Source organism: Loxodonta africana, chromosome 24 (genome assembly GCF_030014295.1).
Source record: "Loxodonta africana isolate mLoxAfr1 chromosome 24, mLoxAfr1.hap2, whole genome shotgun sequence".
NCBI lineage: Eukaryota > Metazoa > Chordata > Mammalia > Proboscidea > Elephantidae > Loxodonta > Loxodonta africana.
In genome coordinates, this window is record NC_087365.1 from 35,048,969 (window position 1) to 35,063,023 (window position 14,055).

The window sequence follows — 14,055 nt, forward strand, 5'->3', positions numbered from 1 at the left end:
AACTTTATTATTAGTTTAGGCAAAATTAACTCGAAGTCAAGAGGCAGTAGTTGCACAAAATTGTGAATATACTAAATGTCATGGAATTGTTCACTTTAAAATGGTTAATTTTATGTTATATACATTTTACTCAATTAAAAAAAACCTTAGAAAGATGATATCATTTAGTAACTAAGAAATAAACATCACCATTTAAATAATTAAAAAAAAAAAGTGCACAACTTGACCCAGACTAGTAACCGTAGAAGTGATGGAAGAGACAAATAAAGAATTACCTTCAGAAAAGGCTCCAGAATAGGTGATTTTATATAAAATGAAATGAAGCTTTAGGCTAGCATAGCCTGATACTGAAACTGGGCAGGAAGGGCATAATGCAATGAAACTGTGGACAAATCTCACTTATGAAAGAAATATAAATTTTGTCAATAAAATATTAGAAAAGTAGACACTTATTAAATGAATGATACTCTGTGACTTAATATGACTTATTCTAAGCGGGTAATGGTAAGTTTAGGAAATCTTTTAATTCATTCTTTTTTTTTTATTAACTTTTATTGAGCTTCAAGTGAACGTTTACAAATCAAGTCAGACTGTCACATATAAGTTTATATACACCTTACTCCGTACTCCCACTTGCTCTCCCCCTAATGAGTCAGCCCTTCCATAATTCATTCTTTTATAGAATAAAAGAAAAAAGCTATATAATCATATTGACAGAGGCTGAGAATGTATTTGATAAAATTCTCAAAATTTTTTTTTTAAATAATTTGTTGTTGAGAATATACCCAGTAGAACATACTCTAGTTTGACAATTTCTATGTGTACAGTTTAGCGACATTGATTACATTCTTCACGTTGTGCAACAATTCACTCCTTTTCTGAATTGTTTCTCCCCCATTAATGTAAACTCACTGCCCCCTGAGTTTCCTATCTAATCGTTGAAGTTGTTATTGTCAATTTGATCCCACATAGATCTTAAATGATGACAGTGCTCAAGGCCGACATTCTCTACTAGTTAAGCTAAACTATTGTTTTTATTTTAAGAAGACTTCAGGGAATATTTTTGGTTTAAGGTTTAAAAATTATCTCAGGACAGTATTTTGGGGGTTTGTCCAGCCTCAATAGCTCCAGAAAGCCTGGATTCAATGGCAATTTGAAATTTTGATCAAAATCCTTTTGATCAAAATTCTTCTGTAGAATCTTTGGCCAAAATCAGAATTATTTCTTGATGAACCCTTGGTAAATTGGGTATGGAAGGAAACTTCATGAACTTGGTTAAAGGTATTAATTAGAAACCTTTAGCAAGCTTCATACCTAATGAAGAAACAACGGAGACATTTTCACTACAGACAAGGATACTATCCCTGCTAATTTTCAGCATCATCTTAGATGCTGTGACAGCACAAGGAAAAATAAATGACATGTATCTGTATTGAAAATGAAGTAAAATAATAATAATTTGAATACAATATGATAGTCTACCTGGGAAATGCAAGGGAATTAATTGAATAGAACAGGTTTCTAATAGAGTTTGAATAGGTTCAGAAAACAAAACAAGGTAACAAAGTGTACAATCTTTCCTGTCCCCTTCTATCACCTATAGATAACCAATCCTCCCCCCTCAGCCGCCCCAGGTGTCATTGATTATTTTATGGGCTTGTCTGTTGTTTGGCTGGAAGGTGGTGTCTAGGAATGGCTTCTGTTCCAGGTCAGAAGGTTGTCTTAGGGCCATAGTCTCGGGATTCATCCAGTCTCTGTCAGACCAGTAAGTCTGGTCTTCTTTGTGAATTTGTTTCACGTTTTTCTCCGTCTCTGTCCGGGACCCTCTGTTGTGATTCCAGTCAGAGTGAAGATAACCAGTTTTATTAGTTTCTGTGTACTCTTCTAGTGTTTTTATTTAAATACAAACAAAAAGAAATATATATTCTTGTTTTCTTCTTGTCTAACACAAAAAGTAGCATACAATATGCACAGTTCTGTAGCTTGCTTTTGTTTCTTTTAAACTTAACAGTATGCCTTTGAATCTTTGTATCATTTCATAGTATGTGTCTTTATTCTTTTTTACAACTGTGTAATATTCCATTTTGTGGATGTGTTACAGCATAATGTAAACACAATAATCATGCAGCTGTTGGTTGATGCCTACCTACTGAATACTTTTTTAAACTTTTAATTAAAAAATTTAATTTAGTTTTACTTATACAATTAATATGTGACTGAATCTTTGTAAAAATCCAATCAAGCAAATCGCTTGCTCATTCCCAATGCCTCATTCCCTCTCTAGAGCTAATTTTTGTAATCAGTTTGGTGTTTTATATCTGCTCCTTGCTGGCTGATATTCCCATTGGCTACAGACGTGACTCTCGGTTGCAATGTTAGTTTGAAAACCAGAGTTACAGCCATTGCTGTTGAAGCTGTAAATTCTCTCTTCTGCCTATGCAAATTCTGTTCGTGTCTCCTCTTTTTTTGTTTAATCTTGCCTCACCTTCTCCAGCTCCGCTTATGGTTGTCCACATATTTAGGTTGAAGGAATAAAATAAAAATTTTTGTAGGTAAAAAGCAATTGATTATCAGCAGTCTTTTTTTGCTTCAGCCTAATAGTTTTAAAGCTTAATTTGTTCGTGTGCCTAGTTCTCCTCAAGGGCAGTAACCGGAGCACAAATGTCTTTATAATCCCTTCTAAGACCTGGAATTGACTGACTAGTTCAAAGGTACTTAATAAAGTCCTGTTGACTGATAAAGCTGAGCTGCCTCCAAGACAGCCAGCAATTGTGATCTACCAAGTCTTACGAGTTGATTTCTAAGATGGTCTTTGCTTCCTCTTTCTTCTCTGCAGTGCAATTAAGTCTCTTCTTACCTATGAGAGGAGTCCCTGGGTTAAGTGCTTGACTTCTAACTGAATGATTCGAACCCGCCAGAGTAGCCTTGGACCTGGTGGTCTGCTTCCAAAAGGTCACAGCCTTAAAAATCCTAGAGAGCACAGTTCTACTCTGCAACATACAGGGTCATCATGAGTTGGAATCGATTCAGCAGCATCTGGTGGTACTGGTTTTCCCCATGAGCGTTTTGCATCCTCGTCACACTTTTAAGGAAGACAGAATTACCTCCTTGTTAGGAAACCTTGCTGACCGCTTGGTGTCTGTTGAGCATCCTGAAGAGGTTTATTTAGGTTTGCAGACAGTGGGATTCCTGTGGCCAGTTTTTTGAGCAAGAGAGAAGCTTTAGACTAATGAGGGTGCAGAGGTCCTGTAGACTCTGAGTGTGTTTAGTGGAATGGTTGGCTGAGGAATCAGAGTTGATTGTGTGGATCCAGGCTTCTCAGACTTTTAGAGAGCACTAACCAGTACAAATTCAAAAGAACTTGGGGTTTGTCCTGAGGTTGCCAGTGTTTTATTTTGCCAAATGAGGATATTTAAAATAAGTGTCTAATTATATACTTTTTATAGTTAATCCATGCTCATGGTACAACATCAAAACATACAAAGGATATACATTGAATTAAATAAGTCTCATACTTCCTCTCCAGTTCCCTAACTATCCAGTTCCCCTCCCAAGAGGCAAACCGGGTTGCTTGATCATCCTTCCAGAGATAGCCCACGAATTTACGAACAGGTACGAATGTATTGGTTTTCTCCCCACCCCACATAAGTGGTAGTACATTCAAATATCATTCTGTATCTTGGGATCCATTCCCCATCTTACCATAACCATCTCTTTATATTAGCATATAGAGAACTGCATCATCCTTTTTAATGGCCGCATAACGTTAGTAAGGGTATTAAAAACAATTACCACTGACTTAATTTTTTTAGAAGTATATTTAAACACCAAGAAGAAAAAAAATGTGATTTTATTGTAAAGAACAGTTCTGTAAATTAATCTAGCAATATGAAAAATTAATTCCCTGCATTGGTCCAAAGAGCTGTTTGAAATCTGTTGCTAGAGATAGCAAATTATTAAAGAAAGGACAGATCGTGATATTTTAAGGAGAGTCAGTAGTCTGTGATGGGCTGAATGAATGAGAGGGCAAGAGGTATATAATTGGGATATCTGTACCCTCCCCATTTTACAGAATGAATGGATTTAGGGAATTCTTTCTGGTCTCCTACAGTTATACCACTCAGTTCGTCAGATCAAATAATTAGTCATTCTGCTGTCAAGATATTTTGTATTTATAGCAGCTGTATGTTGGTTGGATTGTAGTAGAGAGACTGCTTTCAGGGTTGTTTATTCCTTCTGTTAATACTTTTTGAACAATTATTGTATGCATAGCACTATGAGAAATTTTGAAAAGCATACCCTGTCAGCCTTGTGTGAGGAATGCCCACCTGAAGTGATGGGGCCTCGACTTGACGGTGGCTGAAATTGGAAAGGGTAGTTGGAGTCTGAGAGCCTTGGAATTGAAGAATTGATAGGACATGTGACCTTTGGGAAGAATAGGGAGGATGGAATTCATTTGCTGAACATTTATTGAGTAGCCGGTGTGTGCAAGGTACTGTGATAGGTCAATGACAAGCTAACTGCCTTAGAGGATAATAGCGTAGGATTGTGGAGGACACAGTACACAGAACAAGAAAGCTGTCCTGTCATTTAGGTAGCACATATTTATTAGGGCAGCACTGTACTAGGTGTTGGATGCAAGAAAGGATGGAAATGGTGCAAATCCAAGTTGAAGGGAGAAAATATGGGTAGAATCCAAATTTTCTCAAGTCAGTGTAGCAGCCTGATTAATAAAGTTGTATTTAAGAGAACAATTGCATACAATTTTATTTTAAACTTTTTATTTATTTTTGGAATGAATAATGTATTTACATGGTTGAAAAATAAAGTCTTAAAAGGTATATTGCAAAGTTGCCCTCCTACTTTCACTCCCCCGATACCCAGTTCCCCTCTCGTATCAGCTTTCATTGCTGAAAACAAACCAGTCTGGGTATTTTAACCACAAATAGATTTAACACAGAGAATTGGGTACTTACAAAGTTGTTTGAAGTGTTGAAGGAGTGGGATTCAGGGGGCTGCCCTTAGACTATCAATTTGAAGGATCTACCACTAGAGCTGTGACCTGGAGGTCAGGAAATCATTGTTGCCGCTACTACCCCACCACTGCTGCTTGACACCCGTGAAGCTGATGACTAGACATTACCAAACCCAGACCCACTGCCATTGAGTCTATTCTGACTTGTAGCAACCCTATAGGACAGAATAGAACTGCCCCAGAGAGTTTTGAAGGTTGTAAATCTTTATGGAAACAGACTGTCTGTGGAGCAGCTGATGGGTTCGAACTGCCAACCTTTTTGGTTACCAGCCAAGCACTTTAACCACTAGACCACCAGGGCTCCTTGACTAGACATTAGACCCTTGCTGTTTTAGACAAGGGCATCAGCATCACCTGGGACCTTGTTAAAAACTGTTAGGCCCTAGCCTGACCTACTTAATCAGTCTGCATTTTATCAAGATCCCCTGGTAATTTGCATGTGCATGAAGGTTTGAGAGATTCTGCATTGGTGCACAGGGTCTGGTCATCGCAACCATTAGTCTTCTTGACCTTGGTTGCCAATTGAAAGGGAGTAGGGGAAATTTAATTTTTGGTTTTTCTAACTCTCATTCTAGAAGGAGGGTAGAATGGAGGTTGAAAGAGCCCATCTACTGAACTGACCACACTTTTCCACAAGTAACCACTATAGTTTCTTGTGTATCCTTCCAGATATTTTATGCGTATATAAACATAGGTGAAAATAAATTTTTTTCGCCTTTTTTTTTTTTTTTTTTAAATGAACAATAGCTTACTGTATAGTATTCTGAACCTTGCTGTTTTCATTTAACATTGTATCTTGGGAGAGCTTTCCATATCATGACATGAAGAACCATTTTGCTCTTTTAACAACTCTATAGATTACAAATTTCAAGTTGAGATTTAAAATCGAGACTTTAATAGAATCTGAAAGGAGCCCTGCTGGCCCAATGGTTATGCATTCGACTGCTAACTGAAAAGACCTGGCGATCTGCTCCCGTGAAGATCACAGCCTAGGAAACCCTATGAGGCAGTTCTACTCAGTCCTGTAGGGTCGCTATGAGTCAGAATCGACTCATTGGCATGCAACAACAACAACACAATCTGAGTTACATGGTCATTGTAATTTATTGACACGTGTAAAAGATAATCTAATTGTTAAATGTTTGCTTCCTGCCTCTTATGTGCTTGGGTCTTTTGCACATGTTATCTTGTTTAACTATCACTGCGACCCAAAGTACTGAATATTCTTCCTCCACATTACGGGAACTCAGGCTCTGGAAGATTAATTTGATGGTTCATAGACTAAGGAATAGCCGGGTTGGGATTTGAATCCCAACCCTGTTAACCTCCATAATCTGTGATTTGACACTATTATATGGAGCCCTTAAATGGCAGGCCTTTATTTAGTACTTGGCAACCTGCTCCTTTGGAAAGAGGTTTGGAAATGTACCATTTTGGATATTTTGGGTGGTATTAAAGGCATCTCAATTTTTTTTTCTGAATCAGGTATCCAGCTCACATAGAAGACATTGACTACGAAGAAGGAAAAGTACTCATCCATTTCAAGCGCTGGAACCATCGTTATGATGAATGGTTCTGCTGGGACAGTCCTTATTTACGCCCTTTAGAGAAAATACAGCTGAGGAAAGAGGGCTTACACGAAGAAGAAGGATCTTCTGTGAGTAAGAACTCTGGGAAATTTTAGAATGAGCTGGGTCAGCTATTGGGCAGTTTGTGTTTCAGCCCTTGGTCTTCAGTGTGAAATTCAGTAGTACCTGGGGATCAATCCTCATTTAGGCCTGTAGTTGCACCTTGGTCTCTTGGGGAAATCTGAGTTTTAATTTATTCAAATGATGTGATAGTGCATAAATTATCTTGGTTGAGACTACCAAGTTGATGGTGGATAGGGACCTTGTCTCTCTTTTATACCATTGTATCCCTAGCCTCTAGAACAGTGCCTTGCATGTAGTAGGTCTTCAGTAAATATTTGTTGAATAAATCAACGAATGGTCAAATTCTAGAGCCACAGGATCACAATATTGCCAGCACTGCTGTCTGATCTTTTATTAAGCAACCATTCCACTTAGGGGACTGTGCTAGCCTCATATTCAAGATCTTTTATAAGCCCCAAAGAACTTGGAATTGAGTGAACTGTATTCCCATTTTATAAATTTTATCACTATGCCTGGAGCTTTTACTGACTTTTGAATGAAGCAATGAAGTATTAGTTTTAAGTTTTTTAAAGAGGAATTGAGATATCTGTACTAGCTCTACAGCCTTCAGATCTGTCTTAGCTCTGAATTGTTTTCCATTTTAACCCTGACCCCTGCTAGACTTCCCCAACACCACCTCCAATTTAGGATAAGGTTTAAAATGTTCCCCTTGATTATTCAACATTCATTCTACAAAATTTATCAATGCCAGCTGTGTGCTGGGTATTCTAAAGGGTGCTGGAAAAACAGTATGAAATATTAAAAGTGAATAGGTGCTCCTCTTGGCTAAAGGCCTTTTAGAAGTGAGTGGTATTAAGTGGCATTAATGCTGCTTCCCTCAAGATGAGGTAGTCTCATTCCTTTTAACTTGTATATTGGGTGTGTTTTCTGGTCGTCCTGGGCTCTTAGGCTCCCTTTCAGTGCATATCCTTGACAAGGCAGGATTGTCATCAGTGCTGCCACTCCAGACCTCCCTGGCTGGGTGAAGTCTTGGGTCCCAGCTCTCCCAGTGCTGGACAGCAGAAATATCTCTCTCCATCCCAGTAGCCACCTCCTCTTCCCACTCTTATGTCAGTTCAGTCTTCTTTTATGAGTTCTGATCAGTGTGTATCCTATAAAAAGTGAATTGGTAACAGGATCTTTTTTTTTAATGTTTTTTAGGAATTTCAGATAAATGAGCAAGTCCTTGCTTGCTGGTCTGATTGTCGTTTTTACCCAGCCAAAGTCACTGCTGTTAACAAGGATGGTAAGTCATTTGAGTTGCAGTTGTTTTTACTCATGTCTTACTGGGGAGATGATAATATTAGAGTTTGATAGTATATTTTCAGTATTTATTTATTGCCTAGGAATTTTCTCTAATCAAGTTAATCAGTATGTCAGGGGTTAGAGGAGATTATAAATGGAGAGAAAGCTGGTTAAAAAGAGGGCTTTAGCCGTTTGCCCCCTAACCTTCAGTTGTTGTCTAAAACAGTCACAAAACAGTTTATCTGTCACTCATGCTGAGAATTGTGCAGGCTCTTGCAGTTTAGAAGTTCCTAATGTAACTGATGAAATAAGTCCTTAATACTCCTTTTACTAATTTGTGAATAGCCTAGAAAAGAAATGAACACCAACAAACATTTCTCACAAATACGCTTTGTGGATGCAAGGTGATTGAGGATGGTTTGTAACGTCACAGTTGGTAGTGGAAGTTGGGGCACTGCAGTTTATGGCACTGAGTGGGGATGCGTTTGCCAGGTTTTAGAACACTCGAGGACACAGGACAGGGAACTTGACCCAAAGAGGACCATTTTGCTAGTACTAAGACTGGCGGAGAGTTGTAAGATTATATGGTCAGAATCCTGGCACTCAGAGAATAGATTCTTGGGCCTTAAGTGATACGTTTTTTAAACATTTTCTACCAGGATGTTTGCAATATGTCCCTGACCCCTGACGTGAATGTTTAGAGCCTTTAGGATAAATCCCTCTCTAGGTGAGGGAATAGCAAAGGAGAGGCAGGTTGTTGAAGAAGAGTTTTGGGAGCCCTGGGAGCTGACTCATAGAGGGGTAGGTAGGGGTGTCTTGTGGAGGCAGTAAAAGTTTAGGTGCCACTGTTAGAGGCGACCGTGAAGCCAGATTGACTTTTTATTCAATAAAGTCATTTAGGTATTTATTCAGTATTATGCCCAGTGGTGGACCTTTTGCTGTCCAAGAAGTTTTGGCCTTGAGGTGGAAATTAAGTCTGAGAATGGGTTGGGTTGAAGGGGCAAAACCAAACATACATTTGCATGTAGCAGAAATTTCCGTTTCTCTATTGTTGTATCTATCCCACCTCCTCACCCTGCCAGCTCTTAGACCAGTTAGATGTACCAGATGTCAGTTAACCTTCAGAGAGTTCTTTTGCTTCAGCCTCCAAAGCAAGGTCGTGTTTTCTAAATTGTCCAAGAAGTTAATGATCCTCCAGCTTATGGTTGATTAAGTCTTTTTGGATAGCTCCTTTTTTGCCTAAATTGCTTTTATAAGCTTGTGTTCGAAACAAAATCCTATGTTATTACTTTCCATATGTATCACATTAATGTAAAAAACTTATTTGAAGGGAAGGCAGTTAGTGAACTGACTCATATCCTTTAGTAAAATACACAGTTTACATTTTCAGATTGTAATTTTCAAGATTAATCATTCTATCCTTATTGGCTTTTAAAACCTTGTGATAGGGAGTATGTGTTTTTCACATAGATATATGTGTACCTGAAAGGTCCAGTAGGTTGATTTATGCTGATGGAATCATACTCCCTTAATAATACACATTTGAGGTATGCTCCTTTGGAGGAAACGGCCTTTACATTAGGCAGAAGTTCAGGGTAGTCACAGGGGTGACTCTATGGTTAAAGGAGGTAGCAAAAAGGAGAGAACATTTCTCTTGTTCCAGTGATGCCCCAGAGCCCCATGGGGGACAGAAATGGGAGGAAGGAGATTAGGTGAGGAGATAGCAAAGGGAGAGGCAGATTGAAGGAGAAGAATAGTTTTCAGAGCCCTGGGAGCTGACTCATAGAGCCTTGTGGAGGCAGTGAAAGTTTAGGAACTGCTGTTTGCATATAGTATCTTCAGAGCCCAAGCTTGTCATCATGGATTAAAAAAAAGACCTAGTTCAGGGCAGAACGAAGCAGGTGCTGAAATAGAGCTGCTACATCAGCTACCAGGCGGAGGCAGAGCAGGATAGTGCAGATAGATCTAAAGGGTCAGAGGAACTCCTGTCTGCATTGCGGGGGTTTGTGTGGGGGTGGGGTGTGAAGCTTTTTGAAGTCATCATTTAAGGACTATAAGTAATTGGCCACGTTATTGGCCATAGCTAATTAGTGAGGATGGTGAAACTTCATCTGATGTACTTTGGACATGTTACCAGGAAGGACCAGTCCCTGGAGAAGGACATCATGCTTGGTAGAGAGTCAGGAAAAAAGAGGAAGACCCTCAATAAAATGGATTGACACAGTGGTTGCAACAGTGGTCTCAAACATAGCAAGGATTGTGAGGATGGTATAGGACCAGGCCGTGTTTGTTTCTGTTGTACATAGGGTTGCTTTGAGTCAGAACTGACTCAGTGGGACCTAACAAAAATTAGGGTTTTTAAATGTCTTTTTAAACCAGGGGTTTCATCTGGTTTGAACTGGTTCAGTCATGGCTGACAAAGTGAAACCAGAGCAGACTCAGATTTTTACAACTTGGGTGATCCAGAATGATAACCGGAAAAGAAATAATTATGGATCGAAGCCCTGGAATGGGAGACTAGGAAGAGGTATAGCGAGCCCTTTCAGGAGCCTGAAGCATGAGATTGGACTATTGGCAGAACTGTGGAAAGCCATCTTTAAGGAGGGCACCGCTATTTCTGACTCTTCAAAATCTGAGGGGCAAGAGATTGGTTGCTATGTGGTGTGTATGTACACTGCCCTTGTTTTCTAAGAAGGAGATTTTTTTTTCTTTTTTTAAATATTGTATTGTTGTTTGAGATCAGGCTTCTGGCAGAGCTTTGACTCATAATTTTTCCTGTTCTGGTTCACCCAAATTTTAAAAAATTCGGGTCTGTTCTAATTTTGCTTCCTTGGCCATGACTGAACTGGGAAGAACTGGTTTGAAGCCCTGTTTTAAAATGGGGCAACCAAAGTTTTGCTTGCAAGATATTTAAAAACATCTTTTCAGTTATATGTTCCCCATGAGCTAAAATTATAGGAGGAAGAACCTTGTAATGGCTGTTCCTAAAATGATCATTTGCTTCCCTAATACGCTGGTTCTGTGAGCTGAGAATTATGTCCAGTGAAACAGAATTTTAGTTAATTGAAGGACATTGAAAATGAGTGGGGATTTCTGCCAAAACCTGTTTTCCTGAAGTCCTTGGATCTGAAGTCCTGTGTGATGTTGCTCCTTTTACTTGTTCTTGAGACTGATTGGAAGAGGAAGGAGAAATCCTGAAATGGAAAAATCAGTGGAATAGGTTGGGTGGTATTATTACTACACTGTTGATTGTGCAGAAAAGCTCAGTGAGAGCTTGGATCTGTGCGTGATTTTAAGATGAAAATACTCTTAGGTAATGTCTGTAGGGTTATATTTTATCCATGGGAGCCAGCGGGCAGTTTCTACTTCATCATGATTCATTGTAGTACTTGGAGGATTGGGAGCTACAATGCTTGACTCTCTTTTCACCTTTTCCCTGGTATTTTCTGCCCTGACTCTGTTTCATCTGTAATGGTGGCTACCACAGTTTAATGGTGTGGTGAGGAGAAGCTTTGGTGGCAAGGTGTCCCCTTTATTTCCTATAAAAGTAAATTTTGTCTTGTTGGTCCTGCTAGAAGGAGGCCAGGAATGTAGAGTAATATAGTAAATTACACACCCGGTAATTTATCTTTGGAAGGCTCGGCCTGATTTTTTGGCCACTCTTAAATCTCATTAGTGGTTTCACTAAGGCTGAGGATTCACTGATCAGGCTGGTTGAGTGGAGGCTCTAAGAGTGGTGGAACAGTGGGAAGTCTGGCATGGTTGATCCATAACCAAACAGCAACTTGATGGTCTCTTAAGGGAGTTAGTGCTTACTTGGAAAATAGGGAGAGCAATGTCAGGTTATTTAGGCCTTTTCACCTGGAATGGCTCTTTGGCAATGGAAATTTAAAGCATCGTTTAGTGTGAAGGCAGCCACATCTGGTAGCCTTGTTATATCCTCAGTCAGTGTGGAGTAGAAGAGGTTCGGCTTTCAGGGAATCTTTGTTTAGAAGCTGTCTCTGGTGAGTTCACCTCAGCCCTTTGCTGGGGCTGCCTAGCTCCCCTTTTTAACACGGGGGTGGCAGAGTCATTTGTCTGTCAGGGTCACTTGTTTGTCTGGGCTTTGTGTGCCCACTCTGCTTGCAAAGCATTTTCTGTGGGGAAAGTAAAAGTAGTTCAGTATTTACAACAGCGTGGGAGACTGTTCTTTCCTGTTGATGTGTGGCTTTTAATCTTGAGAGTGCAGGTGAGCCAGGTGGGCCAGGTCCCTCCTCCTTAAAAATATGCACATTCTTTGGTCAGACATTTTGGGCAGGTGCCTGAGGTCTGCATTGGTAACGGGATTCTGTGGAAGTAGTTTTATTTCTGTAGTCTCTGGGTGAAGCAGTTCCTGTTTTGTGTTTTCTTCATGCTGTAACTGATCCTACATTTGAAGTGTGGGGAGGTAGGCACTATGTGAACAGCTTTGAACAGTTCTGCACAGGAATAAAAGAAAGATTTAGGCCCACACATGCAGGTGCTAGCTTGATTCTTATCGTGTATGTCTGAAGTGGGGGAGGGGTTGGTGCTTCCCTTTTAAAGTGACTTGCTGAATAATAATAATTAGAATCACTTGTTGATTTCTTGCTCTGTGACAGGCCCTGTGTGAGGCAGTTTCCATATTTTATTTCACTGAGTCTTCACACAAACATGCAAAGGTTATTGCTAACAACTCCATCCTCATTTTACAGATGAGGAACTAAGCTCACAGGGGAAACTAACGTGCTTGAGGTTACAGGGCTCTGAACGGTAGAGTTGGGATCTGAACGGTAGAGTTGGGATCTGAACGGAGGTCTGTGGGGCTCAAAGCTCCTGAATTGCCGTCCCCATAGTACCAGGCTGTCTCTGGAGAGAGGGGGAGGGCAGGCAGGGTTTTCCTTAGATGGCAGGAGTTGTGAATTAGGGCCAGATGTCACAAGGGGGCATAGGGAAAGTACCTGATGTAATACTATGGCAGGTGTAGGTGGTCTGCACTCTCTGGAGCCTGTCGGTTGTAGGGTTGCTATGAGTTGGAAACCCCAGTGGCTTAGTGGTTAAGAGCTACAGCTGCTAACCATAAAGGTCATCAGTTCAAATCCACCAGGTGCTCCTTGGAAACCCTGTGGGGCAGTTCTCACTAGTAGTTGAAATCGACTTGACGGAAACGGATTTGGTTTGGTTTTTGGTTATGAATTGGAATCGACTCTACCGCAGTGAGTTTGGTTTGGAGCCCTGGTGGTGCAGTTGTTAAGAGCTCAGGCTGCTAACCAAAAGGTGGGCAGTTGGAATCCACCAGCAGCTCCTTGGAAGGCCTATGGGGCAGTTCTACTCTGTCCTGTGGGATTGCTGTAAGTCAGAATTAACTCGATGGCGACAGGTTTGGTGGTGTCATGCGAGCCCCTAGTTGGGAGACACATTCTGATTCCAGTGCCGGCTGGATGATTGCAGGCAGTTAATTCACTGCGCTTGCTCTGGACTCATTTGAGCAGTTAGAAATCGAAGAAGGAATTGGAATAGATGAGTGTTTTGGAAATTGTTGGCCACAGAACCTGAGCCCACTGTGTAAGATTGCTAAGAAGGACAAACTTAGAGGAGGGGGAGGTGTGCTTGCAAACATGTGGGATAAAGGGCCCTGGGGTCACAGTTGTGGTAGATTCTAAGAGCAAGAGAAATCTGTCCTATTCAGAGTCATCTGTGTGTCCCTGTTTCCTTGGTCCTAGGGAAGATGAGCCGGCTAGGCGTTTCTTTTTTTGTTCTTGCTGCTTCCATTTTGTTATTGCTGTCTGCTCACAAAGCAGGTATTCTGATATGCAGAGTTCCTCACCCTCAGGCAAGGCCAGGGAGCTTTGTCTCATCTCTGGGCATGGGGGTGGGGCGCAAAAGGTAGAGGGGAAGGGGCTCCTTTAGGGAGTCTGAGGTAGGTAACCCCTGTGTCAAAGTTAGAGTAGATAAAACAGACTGCACTTTGTGTTCTGTCATTCACATATTGTTAGATGTGTTAGATCAGTGAGAGGGAAACTGATAATAAAGGAGAGCTCTGTTATCAGCCACCCACAGGAGGATTCTGTGGGAAGAGCTTCTTTT

General features: G+C 40.4%; 1 protein-coding gene across 5 annotated transcripts in view; it reads left to right on the plus strand.

The window, feature by feature from the left end:
- Positions 1–14,055, plus strand: part of PHF20 (PHD finger protein 20) — a 147,157-nt gene that overhangs the window by 47,856 nt on the left and 85,246 nt on the right. For 3 of the 5 annotated variants that reach the window (XM_003411689.4, XM_010591651.3, XM_064276045.1), the window contains exons 3-4: positions 6,521–6,692; positions 7,888–7,972. In XM_003411689.4, coding sequence (XP_003411737.2) covers positions 6,521–6,692; positions 7,888–7,972 — 257 coding nt within the window. Of the gene's footprint in view, positions 1–3,526; positions 3,613–6,520; positions 6,693–7,887; positions 7,973–14,055 lie in introns of those variants that run through there. The other 2 variants (XM_010591652.3, XM_064276046.1) reach the window with 2 other exon arrangements.